The sequence below is a fragment of the Myripristis murdjan genome, chromosome 3, assembly GCF_902150065.1.
Source record: "Myripristis murdjan chromosome 3, fMyrMur1.1, whole genome shotgun sequence".
Lineage (NCBI taxonomy): Eukaryota > Metazoa > Chordata > Actinopteri > Holocentriformes > Holocentridae > Myripristis > Myripristis murdjan.
The window spans coordinates 8,709,522-8,729,473 of NC_043982.1; the positions used below are offsets into that span (position 1 = coordinate 8,709,522).

Sequence of the window (19,952 nt, forward strand, 5' to 3'; positions counted from 1 at the left end):
GTTTTTTTCTTTGTTTGTTTGTTTTTTGGCTTAATATTTAATGATTTTTCCCAATTTAATGGGATATTTTAAGTGGGTAAACTTCAAATTCAAATGATGATATGTTTTCAGTGTCCTTTACACATTTTGTATCAGTGTCTCTTTGGAGTCAATTTGACCCCAAGCCCCTTTAGCTGTACAAAATGTAAGAAATACCAATATTTTTTCACACATTAGTTTTAGTTGCTGTGGATGACACTCAGGAACTCTAACATGCCATTTATAATCTTCACAAAACTTCTCTCTGTTTTAGGGCTGTAACCTCACCAAACATAACCACACCTGCAGTAATTCTAGAACTACCGAAAGTTGGGTAACTATTTTTATTTTAATAATTTTCTGGAGGTTTAAATTACTGGAGTCAAACTGACCCCAACTGATAAAAATGATCATAAATTTGAAGGTAACAGGAGGGTTAATTTAACTGAGCTCTTTCACACCACCACCCATGCCTCACATTCACAAAGTCCCACCTGCCCACACTACAGCTGCACTCCTCTGCTCATCGGCCAGTGGGCAGCTTTGTAGCAGCAACAGGTAAATCCTTTGCTCAAGGGCACTTCAGTAGGGACGATTTACCAAAGCAATGGAAGACTGTATGGAAGAATACTGCTTTGAGGAAAAAAATGTTCATGGTAAGATTCCCACACCATTAGTTACTGTCACATAGGCAAACTTACATCACAAAATATGGAAATCATAAAATATTTATCAAACATGAAAGTCATACAATATTTGTTGTCCCTTGCAAATACTGAAGGAAGTCCTTGAGGGAATTCCCGAGGAGTCCCTTTGTGAAAGATATCAGCACAAGGTTGTTTCACTTTCACTTAGCAGAATATGAATATGTAAGCATAGCTATTTAGTACCTCTCCTCTTCCTATGACCTACCTAAGCCTACACAGTTATGTAATTATGTATCAAGTCACAACAATCCACTCAATGTAAGCTTTAAAGCAGGCCCGGACTGTACATCGGGAAAACCGGGAGATTTCCCGAAGCGCCGGCCTGTCACTGGCCCGGTGGCCTGCCCGTCTTTTTTTTTTTTTTTTTTTTTTTTTTAAACAGGTCGCCGGCCAGGCCAATCAGCTGTCGGTCCGGTCCGGCTGGCCTCACCAGTCTGATCTTTTTTTTTTTTTTTTTTAAGTCAGAGAGACAGGCCAGGCCAATCAGAGGCCAGCAACCTGTGAGGAGGTCAAGACATGATTGGTTTGTTTTGATTAACACCCGCCCCAACAGTCTGAGTCCGTTGTAAACAGGCAGCGCATGTTGAGGAGGGGGTGTCGCGACTCGTGTGTGTGTGTCTGACTGTTGAGGAGAGGAGAGGAGGCGGAAGCAGTGGCGGTTCTGCCTTTGTTGCCGCCTTAGGCAAAATTACTGGCTTGCGCCCTTCATGTTACTACTCCGTGACGCAGCACCGGCCAGCATCAGGCCGCTCACCTGTCAGATCCGGCAGATCTGACTGGGTGGACAGCAAGACACCAGCAAGACGCAGTCCTGCAGTGCCCCCCCCCCCCACCGCATTACCCCCCCCCCCCGCCCACGCTCTGGCCTGATACCTCACTGATTCGTGGCCTGAAAAAGTCTCCCAGTCCGGCCCTGCTTTAAAGTAAGGCATTTCTACACCAATACATTTGTTATAGACATAGCTAACATTCATCATTGCAAATGAAATGTAAATATGGGAATAGCATTTAGTATTATCATTTACAGTATATAGTAAACATGTACAGTACATTCCTCTTACACTCTTGTATGCATTATCTACCTCTGTATCCTCATTTACAAAATAAAAATTCTTATTTATATGTGGTATACCATAAAGTTGATTTGGATGCAGAAGCTAAGAAAAATTTCTATACAGCCAATAGAGTTGCTCTGCCCTTTCACTGTCAAGTGAAGGACCTGTATAATACCATAAATCAAGCTCGGGTCTTGGATTTATTGCTTTGGGAAATATTTGTCCATGTTATGAATGTTGAGGGTTAGGAATGAGATGACTATTATTACTCCCCTATTTTCAGAAAAATATGTGAGCTACTGCTTGCCCAAATTTGGAAGATCAAGACTGCTATGAGTTGCAAGAGTTAAAGTGAATATTTGGGAATTTAGAATTGATTCTGGTCCCAAAAGACATGCACCAATCATCCAAACCCCCTTACCTCAATGTGAAACCATACCACTGTCATGGGTCAGACCTTTACTGTTTGCTTTTCCCACCAGGGATCTCACATGTGACTGGTGTGTGTGGCCAAGTGTCTATCAGAAGAGTTCACGTGCTGCATGATGCTGCAAGTGTAAATAAACACTGCAGCAGGCCTGCACCATATTTATCTACACTTTATCTGTATTATTCCTCTACAACAGCTGTCAAACAGCTGTTTATCTATCACCTACAGATGATTCTACTTCCAATCAATATCATCCAGCCAGGTAGCAACTAACAAGAGATAACTGAAACAACAGTGTCCTTGTTGCTGACAACAGCTACACTATATTACCAAAAGTATTCGCTCACCTGCCTTTACTCATACTATGAACTGAAGTGCCATCCCATTCCTAACCCATAGAGTTCAATATGATGTCGGTCCACCTTTTGCAGCTATTACAGCTTCAACTCTTCTGGGAAGACTGTCCACAAGGTTGAGGAGAGTGTTTATAGGAATTTTTGACCATTCTTCCAAAAGCACATTGGTGAGGTCACACACTGATGTTGGTCGAGAAGGCCTGGCTCTCAGTCTCCGCTCTAATTCATCCCAAAGGTGTTCTATCGGGTTCAGGTCAGGACTCTGTGCAGGCCAGTCAAGTTCATCCACACCAGACTCTGTCATCCATGTCTTTATGGACCTTGCTTTGTGCACTGGTGCACAGTCATGTTGGAAGAGGAAGGGGCCCGCTCCAAACTGTTCCCACAAGGTTGGGAGCATGGAATTGTCCAAAATGTTTTGGTATCCTGAAGCATTCAAAGTTCCTTTCACTGGAACTAAGGGGCCAAGCCCAGCTCCTGAAAAACAACCCCACACCATAATTCCTCCTCCACCAAATTTCACAGTCGGCACAATGCAGTCTGAAATGTACCGTTCTCCTGGCAATCTCCAAACCCAGACTCGTCCATCAGATTGCCAGATGGAAAAGCGTGATTCATCACTCCAGAGAACGCGTCTCCACTGCTCTAGAGGCCAGTGGCGGCGTGCTTTACACCATTGCATCCGACGCTTTGCATTGCACTTGGTGATGTGTGGCTTGGCTGCAGCTGCTCGGCCATGGAAACCCATTCCATGAAGCTCTCTGCGTACTGTACTTGGGCTAATCTGAAGGTCACATGAAGTTTGTAGCTCTGTAGCAATTGACTGTGCAGAAAGTCGGCGACCTCTTTGCACTATGCGCTTCGGCATCCGCTGACCCCTCTCCGTCACTTTACGTGGCCTACCACTTCGTGGCTGAGTTGCTGTTGTTCCCAAACGCTTCCATTTTGTTATAATAGAGCTGACAGTTGACTGTGGAATATTTAGGAGCGAGGAAATTTCACGACTGGATTTGTTGCACAGGTGGCATCCTATGACAGTTCCACGCTGGAATTCACTGAGCTCCTGAGAGCGGCCCATTCTTTCACAAATGTCTTGTTTCACAGTCTGCATGCCTGAGTGCTTGATTTTATACACCTGTGGCCAGGCCAAGTGATTAGGACACCTGATTCTGATCATTTGAATGGGTGAGCGAATACTTTTGGTAATATAGTGTATGTTTCCAAATATATATTTTGGGTTTAGATTATGGGTTAGAAGAAGAAAATGAGACCAAGACAATTGTTACTCTTTGACACATTGCAGAAGATGAGTTGAACAAACTGGAGGAGAAATGAGATACAAGACATTTGTTATGGGCCCTCACCTTTTTTAACTGTTGGCGAGAAAGTAAGAGAACGTGGGCTAACACTGCATGTATAGGGAGGAGATGATGCGTTTGGTCTGGTGCACATATGTGTGTGTGTGTGTGTGTGTGTGTGTGTGTGTGTGTTTGTGTGGCTACTGAGACTCTACCAAATTTTGCACAGCACATAGGGTAGCCTATAGTCTGGAAGAGGGGAGATGGGCCAACGCCTGGTGGAGATGTGGACTCCACTCAGTGTTCTCTTCTAGTATGAGATGAAAATAGTAACCTGCTGTTGTTATAACACTGTAAAAGTAATAGAACACTTGAGAACTGTGTGTTATAGTGAACATCATGGCAATGATTTTATGAGCCAAAACACACAGCTTCTTCTGTTCTATTGCTTAATAAAGTTATGTTCACTTCATCACGATGTGGGTCGAACGACATTGTGGTTATCTTGTGTGTTCTTAATGAAGTCTGGTTTACCATCTGAATACCATCTGAAACGCTCACACTGTGCACAGAGTGGTTAGTTGCTCCCAGATGGGTAAAAAAAAGAAAAAAGAAAAAGAGTAAATGAGTAGGCTAGATATTGATGAGTATAGATGTTTCCATACAAGTGTACTGCATAATACAATAAAATAATAAACATCTTTTAAGCTCTGTTGCATGTATAAAAATACTGAGCAGGCTGCACTGAAGTGAATTTTGCATCAAGATGGCAAAAGATCTAGTTGACTCAGGCAGGAGCGTCAGCCACAAAGACTTCTCAGCTGGCTAAAGGAACGCTGACTAAAGTGACATCTGCAGTAAGGTCTATGGGAAAAACATGTCAATATGGTCAGAAGTTGTGGTTTCAAGTGTACATTTGATGACTGATGCTCATGCATTAGTTCCCCTCATCTAAGAATGTCAGTACAGGACAGGATGAGACTCTCGGCAAGAACAGCCCATCAACACCTGGCATATGATTAAAAAAATAACTTGCATGAGCCACAAGCCAGTGCTGCAGATAGATAGATGTTTTATAATTTATTATCCTGTGTTTTTTTATTAGCCATTTATACATTTATTTATTTTATTTCGTCATTAATATTATTTTTTTTAATTTTATTTTTATGTTTCCAATATACACTACTCACAAAAAGTTAGGGATATTCGGCTTTCGGGTTAAATTTCAGGATGAACCTAAAATGCATTATAACCTTTACAGGTGAACTTAATGTGACCTTCTGTAAACTTTTGAATGCACATGTCCAACTGTTCAATGTTTCAGTACTTTTTGCACAAGTTGCTGTTCTCTAACAAGGAGTTTAACGGCAAAATTCACATCAGGTGTTTGATGCTCCAGCTCATCGAGGTCGTATCATTAGGGAACGGCTGCTGGAGACTGGGGTACCTCAAATGGAGTGGCCTGCACTTTCTCCAGACCTGAATCCCATAGAAAACCTATGGGATCAGCTGAGTCACCGTGTAGAGGCTCGGAGCTCTGTACCCCAGAAGCTCAATGTCCTGAGGGCCGCCCTTCAAGAAGAGTGGGATGCCATGCCTCAGCAGACAATAAGTCGACTTGTGAACAGCATGAGACGTCGTTGTCAAGCTGTAATTGATGCTCAAGCGCACATGACAAGTTATTGACACTGACATTTTTTGTTGTGGTATATCCACCACTGTTGTTGGCTTTTGTTTCAAGAAACTGTTTGAGATGAGGAAATCACCAGTGTATGCTTCTACTTAAATGCCCTACTTTCATGATATAATATCACTGTAGCGTGAACATTTTACATTTTCCATAAATTTCACCCAAAAGCCAAATATCCCTAACTTTTTGTGAGTAGTGTATGTAATAGTGTGGTAATGGTGCTGTCTCCTCTGTATTTACTGCAGCTCCACAGCTGGGGAAACTGTGCGCATTTTGCCGCTGGGGGCGCTGTTGTGAAAAGGACGCACTTGACGCTTGACGTAAAGGTAAAAGGTCAGCCCGTGTCGCGTCAGTCTTCCTGCTGTGTCAAGCAGACGGTTGCCGGTGCCAGCCGAACAAACACTACAGTCAAACAGCGGTGCTCGGGCACAGCAAACTGAGAAAATGGCCAAGAAACGGAGAGACAGAAGAGAGGCGGACGGTCTGACTTCAGCCCAGGAGGAGCCGAAGGCAGGTCCCGACGACCCGCAGGTGCTGAAAGGTAAGGCTGGGTCACCTGAGCGCCGAGCACAGGCAGCCCCCATCGAGGCGGCGTAGATAACTAATAACCCCATGATAACGTCATTTCTGGTTTGAGGTCGGTGTGGCTGGCATTATAACCAGGGGGTTCATAGTACACCGGCTGGCTAAAATTAGCTGACATGGCTAGCTAAGTTAAGCCCAGTGCAGCAGGGGTTTCCGTGGGCGTTTTAGTCTCCATTAGCCAAGACAAGACGGCTGAGTTAAATCTTAAACGTGTGTGAATGATTGAAACACGGTTTAATGTGTTGCTCCCAATGACCGACGGCTTCTGTAACCAGGAGGTCATTCGCAGGAAGCTACACAGCTCGGTCTTTGTATATTAGTGGTTCACACAGCAGATGTCGAAAAGATGAAGGCTTTGTCTGGTTCCCAGTTTTCTGAGACAGTTGATAACCCCGACAGATATGTATTGAACTGGCTGATGAAACACTAAGTGAGATGTAAATTCTGTGGCAGGGTTGGGAGAACAGTCGTCCTCATTTGGTTGGAATAGTTCAAATTTCATTTATTTTCATTTCATTGTTGTCATCCAGGAAAAGGATTAACAGTAACACCACAGATGTCAAAATGGCCTTCAAAACTGCTTCAGCTTACGTGCATTATGTCTTGGGGGAAGTCTTTGAAATACCAGACATTTCCTTTTTTCTCTTGCATAGATTTTTAGGCTTCCTATTCATAATTGATCCATTATTTGAACATTTTTAATCAGCCGAACGCATAGATTGTAAAGCAGTCCAAGAAAACACACAGCAAATAGAGTCCTGATTCTTCTGTTTATCTGTAAATCAAAGTAGTTTGAATTTGTCTTGTGTAATTTCCTGTATTATGCAGCAGCTCAAAGTTTTATTTTCCTCTGTTGCATCTCTTGAGTGTCTTAACTGATCTTATTCTGGCTGTTCATGTTCAGATCAAAGCAGAACTGCCCAAAAGGGAATTTACCATTTCATATGACATCTAAACTTGTAACAGATCATTTTACATGAACAGGTTTAACAAATCATCCCTCTGTAAATAAAGTATGATTGAATGGACTGGCTCAACAACAGCATGAATGCCATGGGGCAGATTCAATTCCCTGCTGGGCTTTGAACAAGTGATGCAAAACTCATAAGCAAATTACACAAGACTTTCTCTGGCTGGCAGCCAACACATTTCGCTCTGTTCTGCCGTGAAACTATGTGCAATCTAGATAGGCAAATTACTCAGTTTATTTTCTTCACAGAAGTGCACCATACTGAAGGGGGCTCGGCACGCATGTCTCTCCTCATTCTGCTGTCCATCTTTACCTGCTCTGCCTCAGTCATGTACCTGGTCTACAGGAACTTCCCAGAGCTTAATGAGTAAGTCTCTTTGTGGATTCATGGAAACTGTCTAAATGCTATGGGTGACAATGGCCCTCATGCAAGAACATTTCCATATTTTTTAAAATCTTAACTTTGTTGTATGTTTTTTCATGAGGTGCGCTCATATGTGTCGGTCATGTCAGATTCAGCAAATGGTCTTAACTTCAGGAAACAATCCTAAATGACCCTTGTAAATATGATGAAAACCTGGTTGTAAAAGAGTTCATGTGCATTAGGCTTTTGAATCAGCATAGCAGATACTCCAAAAATGCCACATAGAAAGCAGACATCAAGCTGGAAATTTTCATTCAAAGAAATGACACTAAGAAAAGTTTCTTGTTCTGTGCACCTTTATGTTAATAAACTAATCTGTGAGTGAATCAGTCAAGTCATTTATCCCTTTGAGGAGCTGATAGGAATTGAAATTATTAACGATGATAAAAAAATATATATATTATTGTCTGAATAGGAAATATTTATTTGGACTCAAATGTCAGTGCATTACAATGAGTCATCATACACATAAATACAAGTAGCCTGACAAACGGTACAATAAACAAAACATACGTTAGCCTACATATCTCACCAGTGTGATCAATGAAAACCTCCAACAGCATATAAATCCTCATCCCAGTTTGTTTCTCCACCCTTATCCTACTGTGTTACAACCCGGCATCATAAAGCTATCAGATATCTGTAGCTTGTCATAGATTGCATATCCCTGCATTGTAGAACCACTGTTTACTACATTGTACCTGTACCATTGTAGGGGTGTGTAACGATTCATTCATTGTCTTGATGAATCGATTTTAAAGTATTGATTCAAATGAATCAATTTGCTTAAAGAAACTGATAGAGTGAATAGTGTCACTGGTTGGGGTTCGTCATTGCTGCACGACCAAGCTTTGTTCAGACCAACAGAACTTCAGTTGAAATTCTAGTAGATAAACCAAAGTTTACAAATAATCCAAGTCCCACTGAATTACAGGAAAATGTGTATGAAATGATACCACAAACGGGGACATTTAAGGGAAAACCAGAGTTTAAGGGGTTTTGTGATTTTTACTATGTTGCAGTATTAACAGCAAAATTGTGATTGTTCATTAAGATCAGCTTGATGAGATTTCCACCATTTGTCAGTTTGAAAGAACAAAGAAGATGTTTGGATTCAGGATTGATCACCACAGTTTGTAATTTCTTCCTTCTTTCAGTGATGAAATGGAAAAAATCAAGATCCCTAAAGACATGGATGATGCCAAAGCTCTGGGCACTGTGCTGTCCAAATACAAGGACACCTACTACACCCAAGTGTTGATGGCCTACTTCACAACATATGTTTTGTATCCTTTGAACAAATGTATGCACCAGTTGGAGAAGTTTTTTTTTCTTTGACAGGATATTTCCTGTTGAATATTTGTGGGCTGCTATGTGGCTGAAATGTTGAGCTGTTTGGCCACTTGGTTCATTCTGAAACTTTCTATGATGGCGATCTGTGAACACCAGCTAACATGTACACAGGTTATTGAATATGTCCTTGAAAAATCCTGGAAAATTATTTCCTTAAAAGAGTGGGAACTCTCTGTTAAACAAGAAACCCATTAGATTGGTGAACTGTCCTGAATTCATTCTGTTGTCTCCTAGCCTTCCCTCGCCTCATGGAAAGAAGTTTACATGGCAGATATTCAAGACCTGAATTAGTTAATCAGATTCCAGCCACGAGTTATCCTATGAGTCCAGCTGGCCTTTGCCTCATGGTTGACAATGTGTAGTAAAAGCCGATGGAGAACTAACTATGTCAGGGAAAGGTAACACTCATAGATTTTTTGAATTCTTTTACTTAATGTCTTCTTTACTTTGTTTGGACAGTAGTGAGGTAAATGTTCCCCAGAGGACCATGGTCAGACCAGATGTTTAACCCCTGAACACACTTTTACTGAGAAATATGCCTTTGATGTATTTCTTAAGCCTAAAATATGTGTACCTGTGTGGTATTTTGTGTGTTTTTGAACAAAGCTGTTGACCTTGACACTATTTCCAGCCTTCAGACATTTGCGATCCCTGGATCTATCTTCCTCAGCATCCTGTCTGGATATCTCTACCCTTTCCCTCTGGCACTTTTCTTAGTCTGCTTGGTAAGTCCAGCTCTATGAAAACCCATGGTATGATTATTTTATGATTGTTTTATATACAATACACTTGAGATCTCTAATGGTTCTTGCTGCTTTTACTCTTTGAGCTAAACAGAACTCCTCCATTTCATAGTTATGAAAAAAACAAAATTAGTGAGTTTTTTTAATCCATTGGAATTTTTTTCCATGTAATACTCTTAATTTCCTAATTAAACTAATTTCTTAATTAGTTTTTGTAATTACAACATAGTTTTAAAAGGGCACCACTATATAATGGGTCTTTTTCACATTAGCCATTTTGACCTTAAATTGGTTAAACCCAGGCGTTACTAAAGACATTACGACATTCCATTTAGGTCTGACAGATTCAGGGTCCTGTATTTGTTCATGTTGGCTCACTGGAAACACTCGGCCAATGCTTAAAGGGAACAGAACACTAATTTATGTTTTTTGTGTATATTGTGGTTACAAGCACTCACGGGATGCCTTGTCCTCCACCACAGTGTGTTGGTAGTGCTTTTCTCTTAATGTGAACTTTGTACTGTGGGTATGAGCTCATGGTTGAATTTTATGTTTTGTGTCTTTTGTTAGTGCTCTGGCCTCGGTGCCTCCTTCTGCTATATGCTCTCTTACCTGGTGGGGAGACCCGTGGTCTACAGATATCTCACAGAGAGAGCACAGAAATGGTCTCAGCAGGTAAAGGCTCTAATACAAAATACATAATTTGAAGCTATACTGGTAACAACAATTTTCTGTAATGTTGGAGAAATTTGTTTTGGATGGTCTTTGTTAATCTTAATACTTTTCATATAGACTACTTATCCCAGGTTATGACTTAAAACAAATCTCTATATGTCTTTTCACTGGCAGGTTGACAAACATAGAGACCATTTAATCAATTACATCATTTTCCTGAGGATAACCCCTTTTCTTCCCAACTGGTTCATCAACATCACCTCACCTGTCATCAACGTGCCTTTGGGGGTTTTCTTCCTTGGTACCTTTCTTGGTAAGGCCAAGATCTGCTTTTAGCTTAGCTGTTAGCTATTATTTGCCATTAGTTTTGTGGTCGTTTTTGCTATTTACTCACCTTTGTTCTACTTGTCTTTTTTACAGGAGTGGCCCCACCATCCTTTGTGGCAATCAACGCAGGTACAACACTATACAAACTGACCACAGCAGGCGAGGCAGTGTCCTGGAACTCTCTGGCGGTGCTCGGGGTGCTCGCCGTGCTCTCGATCTTGCCTGTCTGCTTCCAGAAAAAGCTGCAGCAGAAACTAGAATAGAACATAAAACACCTCAGCAACTCATCTACCGGCTGATCCCACATCCCCTTCCCATGGCTCAGGAACAGCACACGCAGCTGTCACTCAAGTTGCTCTGCCTCAGTCTCATACACAGCTGCTCATGCTGCAGGGGGTTGAATCCTTGACCACTGGCACGGTTAACACTCCTTGTCCACAAGATGCATGCAGTGGTGGGTTCCCTGTGACTTAATCTGGTTGTTTGGTTATTATCTGTTGTTAATTGTGGCACATCATGTGAATAGAAAAAAATATGCAGTTTAAAAAATCAGGCACCGTTAGCTGTAGGATGGTTAAAATCATGTCCCACAGTTAAAGGTGCTATTTGTAGGATTTGAAAGTGACACGAGTCTTGGATTTGCTTTTCAAAAATGGAAGTGCCAGTGGCTTCTTGGGAACATCGTATTTCTGTCTGCCAGGAAAGAGACTATGGTTTACTGTCCACTAGTGTGAAATTTACATAATTCACAGAAAACCTGATTTGAAACTTCATTGATTATTAGCAGTATCCCTTTTGAGCTGGATATATGTTATTCTTAGAATATGTTTTGCTGCTGTGGTAGCAACCTGTCAGTGTGTGAATCCTATAATTAGTATGTTGAGGTTCTCTCCCTTTTAGATATTTGTTCTAACAGGCTTGTATTAAGTCACGCCTTGAAACCACAAACCACAAAAGCAACAAGTGTCCCACCAGTATGTTGAAAGTGGATTTTATCTCTTAAAAAATGTTTTAAAAAATTGATGCTAGCCTTGGTAAATTTATGCAGTAGATAAAAACAGACTTTTTTCACAGCAGTCATTTTGACATGAAATAGCAGGTAAATACAGGTGTTACTACTGACATTAAGTAAAGTTCTGTTGCATTAAAGTGTAGCAGAGTCTTTCCAGTGAACCAATATGAACAACAGAAGGACCCAGGCCCTTTTAGACCGAAATGGACAGAACCTTACTTAATGCCAGTAGCAACACCTGTGTTTACCTGCTATTTCATGTTAAAATGGCTACTGTGAAGAAGGTCTGTTGCTGTTATAGTGGTGGAGAAAAGTGACATGATTGACCGAAATGAGTACACCTTTTTGTTGACACAATAGTTTTACATCAGCACTCCTAGACAGGTGCCTGGATCCACCATCATGCGTCAGTAATTTTTGTTTTCACAGGTTTATTTACTTGTTAACTACATACCCTTTGAATTTTGTGTCTTCTCTTAGGAGGCAGATAGCTTCAGACATTTGGCACTCTAATTGAATTTACCAGTTTACGGGCAGGGACGACATGAGCATGCTATGTTTGCATATAATCACCTGGGTAAATCATCTCTTTGCCTCTGTAACTGCTAAAAAAAAAAAAAAACAGGCCAGGCTGAGGAGTTAAACATTACTCATGCAGAGATTCATCAAACCACAGTGGGCTGGACTCCAGACATCTGAATTCAAAATGGCATCCACAGTTAACAAGTGAATATACGAGGTACAGGCAACTGAAATGGGGCAGAATCATTCTGTTAAGTGAACTTGACAAATCCAAGGCTAACCTTTTAGTAGCCTCGGCGCTCTACGTTTGATCATGTGACTGCACTTCTGGATTTGTGCTGAAATGACATGCATCCAGCTCTGGCCTTTGCTTTTGTACGCTACGCCAGTATGGACGTGCAGGTGGTGTCCATGCCACGGATGACGTGCCAGTGCCCTTGAAAAGACTGCCAATGGACTGTGAAGTATAAAAGCCTTGCCTTGCTTTTACTACTTTAGTTTTCTGAGTAATTTATGAAGATAATTATTATATGAATCTAACCAGGAGACATGATGCCTGACTTATCTTATTGAATCTTGCTTTACTGATAAATTTTGTCCTGTCTTAAAAAAGCTTGCTGTTTTTTTTTTGTTTGTTTTTTAAATGTAAGGTATTTTGTTGCTGCTGCTTAAAAAAACTTTCTGGAAGGTACCAGGGAGATTTATGCAGTGAATGTACACATAGGTAACAATTCTTACTGCTTATTGTTTCTTCGTAGTAGATGGCTGGGCTTTCTCTAATCACATAAATTTTCACCTATTTTTGAGCAATCTGTTGGGTGTATTTTCAGGTTCTCTGTTTTAGGCTGTTTGTAAAGTCAATATAATGTCTTAAAACTGAACAGATTCACTGTCCTACTGTAAAATTGTATTAACCTCTCAGAACTTGATGCAATATGATTACTCAAACATCGAGTTATTGTAAATTTGAAGTGAGCAGTAGTGAGGGTTTTCAACCTTGCACATTTTATAGTTGCAAATAATGCTCATTTGTATGGGTGTTGGATTGTTTTTATGGTTGTTACTAAGTTATAAAGCTCAGTTTGTGCACCTGTGATACAACATTTTCTGGGAAAAATGCATCTTTAGTCGCTATTTCAGTGGTAAAGGGTATCCAACAAGCTATTACTTCTCATCCCTATGAATACTTTCAATATATTTTAGTTATTAATGTTCCAGCTTCTTACAAAAAGGACTATAATATTCTAAAACTTCAGTGACATGAAGGAGGGTAGATGTTCATTGGTTTCACTGTTTCCTATTTATTCAAAGAGCAAAAATTGTGTTAAAACTAGTATTAGAATCTGAAACTCCATTTTGCTCAAATAAGATACACGTTAATGCCAAAGTGTTTTTTTTTTTCTTTTAATCTGTCCCACCCCCACTGAGGATGTTGCAAATTGCTGTGAGATAATTCTTGTTTTATTGTCTGTTGATGTTTCAAAACAGTATTAAGTTGTTCAAAGTAGTGATGTATTGCAGTATGACATGTTTACAGCTACTGTTTATTGTAATTTTCTGTCCTATCTAATCACACTTATGTTTATTTTTTATATTTATTAAATCATTAAAATAATCTCAATATGGCTGACTTGTGAGAATTATCTACAGAGGTCTGATCCACCCTCCTACTTCCCCAAATATATAGTTGGAAGTGCAGTAGCGAGCTGTCAACAAAATAAAGGTACACAATGTGAGAGCCTTTTCTAATAACCAGTAGTCTCTATGGAAACTCTCAGAGCTCATTTTAACAGACTTGGACTTATTTTCTTTCATTTTGTGAGTCTGCTGAATACAAAATACATATATATATATATATATATATATATATATTTTTTTTTTTTTTTCCAAACTTGATTTAGACAAAAATGGAATCCTATGTGGTTATTTAGTGTGCCAGAGAACACGCAGTTATCATGTTATAAATATTATGTTGTTACTACTATATCTGTAAATGTAAACATGGAAAAAAAGAGCTTCTCAGGCAGAGTTAGACATCATTATGTTTAGTTCACCAGGAACAAATGGCTGTCAAACGGGAACCCCATCCTGAGAAGTTAATGAATCCACGCCTAAGTCCACCAGCTGAGAGCCGGGGTGCAGTGCCACCTGGTGGTGATGCTGTGAAATGACTTGTACTGAGCGGTCATTTACAAGGGTAACATGACACAGGAACACACTGAACATATTGATTTGTACACTAATATGAATGCACGGCACAGTTCATTTACATTTTCATTGGCATCTTAACATTTAGCTCAAAACTCCAAATGCACTTCTGTAAAACATCTTATCAATAAAACCTGAACATGAAGTTAATGGTCCACAGTAAGATGTTGGTGACCATTTTTGGTGTATATTTATTGAAAAAAGTAACAAAATTAAAGCAGTTGTTGAATGTTGACATACTGCTAACCTTCTGCATCAGTGAGTGTGAAATGAGAGAAATTCAGTTATTACATTTACAAAAACCAGACTCCACCTTTCTGTGCGCTTTCATAGTGATCCTAATATAGTTACATGTATGTAGCAGTGAGAGCCCACCACGCAGTGAGGGAAATACAATATAAAGTAAAAACTCTTGCTCATTACTAACAAACATAATTATAATGCATGATCCACTCAAAAAGTAACAGAAAGAGCTTTTGAACCTTAACAGAAAAAAACAAGTTCAAGTTTTGATAGTGCACTCACACCTCAAGTGAAACTGTCTTGAGTGACTGGATAACCCCGACAGTTTCTGTTGGCCAGAGACTACCAGGTAATAAAAGATTACACCCATGTCATGCATGGGTCATAATGTTACTCAATATTTACAGTTCAGAATCAGAAATACTTTACTGATCCCTAAGAGGGAACTGGATCAATTGCAGTTGCTCACATTCTAAAGAGAATAATTAAGTTACAAAAAAAAATAAATAATAATAATAAAAAAAAAAAAAAATAGAAAAAGAAATAAGAAATAGAAAAATATGGTCATAGGAAATCTGTTTTAAAAAGCATGTTTATTATGTATAAAGTTGATGCCTAAACATGTGCATGAATCCACAAAATATTACAGCAGTAAATACATAAATAAGAAACTGAGCATATGTTAAGAAGTTGACACAGGGATGTCGCACTGCTGACTTGTCGTCAAGTCCTATAGGTATAAATTATAAAAAAAAATAACAGCAACAACAGCAGTCTAGACAGTGGGTCAGAAAGTGGTGAATAGAATAGAAGAGAAGAGAAGAGAAGAGAAGAGAAGAGAAGAGAAGAGAAGAGAAGAGAAGAGAAGAGAACAGTTATCCTAATTATTTTACCTGTACATCTCACAATGTGGCTCTGTAAGTAGAGAAAACAGCTGGATGGTGAAGAGTTAAGGGCATAACGTAATCTCTGTGAGCAGACTGCGCATGCTCGGTGCTGCCCTTAGCTGTGTGAGGAGAGTTCAGGCAGATGAAACAGCTGTAGTGCTCGCTTGAGGACCACAATGCATTTCGACTGCAATACTCTGATTTTTTTGTAGATGCGCCAAGCCACACATAAACACCCAGAATAAACATGGAAGTGAAAGTGGTTTTCTTTCAAAATAAAGCACACATAATTGTAAACGTTAAGTCAGGGAGAACTATCATTGCGATATACATGACAAAAAACGCACCACAGTACTTGGTGACATTATTAGAGCAACTGGCATTTGAAAATGACATTCAAGCAAGAGTGCGGCACCAAAAACACCAGCGTCTCAATAGGGTGTGTTAGGGTGTTTATTTTGAAAGTTGTAACCGGAAGTTTGTGTTTCTGGCTCGCTCGGTATCGGTGGAGATTTCCAGGCTTCGCAGTAACGTAGCATCCGTGATGGCAGAGAGAAATCACTTCTTCCAGCTCCTCTAATATGCTCCCCGTCGGGAGCGCAGGGATAAGGGTGCCACCGGTCCAGTCTCAAAATGACCACCGGCTTCAGCTCCGGTTCCTGCCGGTTCGCAGACTACTTCGTGATCTGCGGACTCGACACCGAAAGCGGACTGGAACCTGACGAACTGTCCGGTAAGCACATTAGCCTCCGAGCAATGTCGAGCTGATGCTGTAGCATGTAAGGACGAGGTATTAGCTACAGGACGGCGTTATTATTCAGTGTTTACCTCCACTTAAGGTCTCTGTCCTGTATTTATTCACATTCATACGAAATAATAAACACAACACGCCGCGAAAACAGGCCTAGCCCATGTTTTTTTTTCCCTTTCCAGCCCAGTTGTTTTAAATGCTCGGTGAGGGTCGAGGGGATTACTGCCTTGTTATGTGTCGTACCCACGGGCGAGGATTTTAAATTAACGTCGTCCATGAGTTCGCTTCATTTTCTCCAGACTACTCGCCACCAAAATGTGTCAACTTTGAAATGGCATAAAAGTAAATTTTGATAGTGTGCAGTCCTTTAACCGGTGTTATTTCAGGCCTTGGCGTGTTGACTGTTGGTGCGAGTAGCTGTAAATGTATAATATCACACTGATATCTGACATCTTTGAATAACGGTTGAAAACGTCAATCCAACACAAGTGTGATGTTGTCATGAGCTGTCAGTACGGCATTTCTTTACGAAGTAGCCTCACTGGTGTTTTTCTCCCATTTAATAATGTGCCCTATATGAATTTGTGTGATTTTTGAACGAAATAACGTGTTTTAGATGTATAGAAACTCTATTTCAGTGCCTCCGCTCTTCGGGAGTGCTGCGATGAAACAATTAAGGTGTAATTAATCTGACGTAAACAGATGGCTTTAGATCTCACAGCTATTTAAAGCAACTGTTCTCAGCTACATTTACACTGACACCCAAATTTGCCCTTGTTGAAGAAATAGCAGTCCATTGTAGGTTTGGCTGTACATGATTTTTGGCTTTTACCTCATGTGTATTACAAAAAGAGGAGATAGTGTATATATTTGTTTTGGTGGATCTCAGGATCCAAATTCACTGACCTTCCCACAGAGTACATGGACATCCTATTCCTGAAAGCATCCAGCTTTTGTAATTATAAGTGGCTGGCAATTTGTAAGAGAAAGAGACTGAGCCCAAATCCAGGCGTTAAAAATTCTTCATACACAACAAAGAGAAAATGTCCTCAAGCTTGTTCAGCCTGGTTCCTGTTTTTCCCTCTTTTATCCTTAATACACCCAGAAACAGAATGATATGGAGTTCTCAATTAAATAATTAATTTTGTGAAAAACATTTTTCCAGTCATAAATGGCTGTATTTTCTGTTTTAACCAAAAAAAGAAAAAATCTTATTATTTGACCTTCACTCTGATCACTGCAGCATAACACCCAATCAGCATAGATCTTTTTCAGTCAAATGGCTGAAATGTAGTAATGGATGGCCACCTCTGCGGAAAGCGTGTAGGTGCCTCTAACCAGCATTATTGAACACTTGCTGATTGCAAGTGATACATTAAATCGGGTATTGAACTTACGTCTAAATAGACATGGCAAGAAAAAAGAGGGTGCTGGAGTTACTGGGGTTGTCTGATCATAATAGGTTGTCCCAGGAGTCATTCCACTTTGGAAAAAAAGATGATGTAATTATTAATAGTCTTGAGTCCGCGCGACCTTAGGGAGTCAGTGAGAACACAAGATAAGAGTGGATGTGGGAGTCATGCTTTCTAAATGCTTTTAGGTGAGGTGAGAACATAGGATGAATTGTGTTGTTGAGGGTGGAGATGGAGATTGGGCCGCTGGAAGTCTCCCTCAACAAATCCTGTTCAAGACAACAAACAGGACTAACAACATATTTCTTTGTGTAAGTCAGGTGCTCCACTTGCTACTGCATTCACATTCAAATATTTATTATTTTCTCATACTGTGCCTTGGAGAAGTCATTTCACAGTTTCCTGTAGAAGTCACGGTGTTAACAAACATCACTAATGTAAAAATTGAGTGTTTCACTCAAGCAGCTCTGGATTTAATTTAGTCTGCGCAACTAATATTGCTGTTGTCAACTAGTGTATGACCATTGCAGAATGAGGATATGGTTGTATTTTTTTTTCTTTATTTCTGCCAGTGGAGTTGTACAGGATTACAGTATATTCTCACGTATAGTCTCCTTCCGTTCTTTTTTTTTTTGGCAGTGTTTCTCACAAAGTTAGGAATGAATTTGCACTGAACTTTTTGGAAAGGTTGGTCACATGGCAAGTAAGAAATTCTCAATTTTTTATACCAGTTGGCCAAATGGTGCACAGTAGACTTTTCACTGAAAGGGACATAATGCATAATCTGAGTGGGTTCACAGAGCACCGTCAAACTCTGTGTCAGCATGCATAAGAAAAGAAAAGGCAAACCTTACTTCACAAACCAAACACTGAGCAATTCTGCTTCAGACATAACTGCCTTGCCAGTGTTTTTTTCTAAAATTTGGTACAGTTGTGGAAGGTAAGCCCTAATGACCACTGAACAAATATGTTTTCTTACTGGCCATGGGATGTTGCAATAATTGTCAGAATTGCTAAATTGCCTAAATTTCAACACAATGTCATGTCACATTTCAGACACAACAATGTGTGCAGCTCCTAAAACACATTGGCAAAGCATGGAAGAGATGGTTAACTTTTGGTGAAAATTTGTTATGTGGAACTGGCAGACCGTGACAGTTGCATAGTGCTGGTGGAAGTTATTCATTCCACCGAGTGCCAGCCAGCTTTCAAAGAGCCAATCATCTATATCTGCATTTTTTTTAATTTTATTTTTTGTTTGTTTGTTTTTTAAACCACTATACTTCTGTATATGCCAGCATTGCTCTTATGTGAACCAGTACCATTTATTGAATGTACCTGATATTTGTACTGGATGGGTAGAAAAAAAAAATGTGGATGAAGCTGCTTGGATCTTGGCCATGGAAGGCAGTTCACACTGATTGGTCTTGAGATAATGTTTGCTGTCTTCTCAGGAAGATGTGTACAGAAGCCAACAGGGCAAAGATGGGCCGTCATGCACATGAAGTTATGGGGTCACCCATGCAAAGATGTTATTTTATTTATCCAGAACAGTTCACTGTAAATACAGTTACAAAATCAGTTTTTTACATCATGGCACAGAAGCTACTATTTACACTAACATTACAAATGTATTTTGAAACGAGAACATTTATGATTGAAAGTTTTTTTCAATACCTCTTTCATTTGGTTTATAATCGTCTACATACTTGTTGGCATTTAGTGAGATTTATTCCTCTAAATAAAATAGTATAGCGACGTATTAAGAGTGCCCCAAGTTGAGTTGCTAATCTTTATGACATAAAGTATTTACTTGCCCCTTGAGCTTAATTCCTATTGGCAGTTCACTCTCAGATTTCTGTCTTGGAGGATCTTGGACTGCTTCTAACCATATACGCCTGAAAAGACCGGGCTGGATGAAATCAAACATGTTAAAGAAAATCGTGTCAGGACTGCTCTGGAGTCTCCATGAGGGCCAGCGTTTTCAGTGTTGAGCCTTCTCACACTGCAGAATCGTCTTTACTGATAGGTCACCCAGTCCAGACTCTCCCTGAAGGTCAGAAAGGCCGATTTGGGCTTACACTCATCATGCAAATGTGACCCAGCCATAAGCCTGTTGCAAATAACTGTGTTAAAGTGTCTAAGCTGCTGTAGCCCTGGTGTCTGCTCCAATCTTGGTCTGGCTACCGCGCTAGCTGATTAGACAAGCCATTTTTAGACATTCTCAGTCTTGAGAAAACATTCAAGATTGTTTCTGGGTCTGCTACTCATGACATGGTGAGTCAT

At 40.1% G+C, this 19,952-nt stretch overlaps 2 protein-coding genes across 7 annotated transcripts in view; both read left to right on the top strand.

Moving 5' to 3' along the window:
• Positions 1–5,892: 5,892 nt before the first annotated feature.
• Positions 5,893–13,780, top strand: tmem41b (transmembrane protein 41B). Its single transcript, XM_030048413.1, has 7 exons — positions 5,893–6,095; positions 7,359–7,476; positions 8,691–8,819; positions 9,518–9,611; positions 10,200–10,304; positions 10,479–10,617; positions 10,725–13,780. The coding sequence occupies exons 1-7, from the start codon at positions 5,999–6,001 to the stop codon at positions 10,892–10,894; spliced, it is 852 nt and encodes a 283-aa protein (XP_029904273.1). The 5' UTR covers positions 5,893–5,998; the 3' UTR covers positions 10,895–13,780.
• Positions 13,781–16,015: 2,235 nt separating this feature from the next.
• The window catches only part of dennd5a (DENN/MADD domain containing 5A), a 44,078-nt gene continuing 40,141 nt past the window's right edge, over positions 16,016–19,952 (top strand). For 4 of the 6 annotated variants that reach the window (XM_030077854.1, XM_030077872.1, XM_030077878.1 and 1 more), the window contains exon 1: positions 16,016–16,236. In XM_030077854.1, coding sequence (XP_029933714.1) covers positions 16,137–16,236 — 100 coding nt within the window. In that variant the 5' untranslated portion in view covers positions 16,016–16,136. The remainder of the gene's footprint in view (positions 16,237–19,952) is intronic. The other 2 variants (XM_030077863.1, XM_030077886.1) reach the window with 1 other exon arrangement.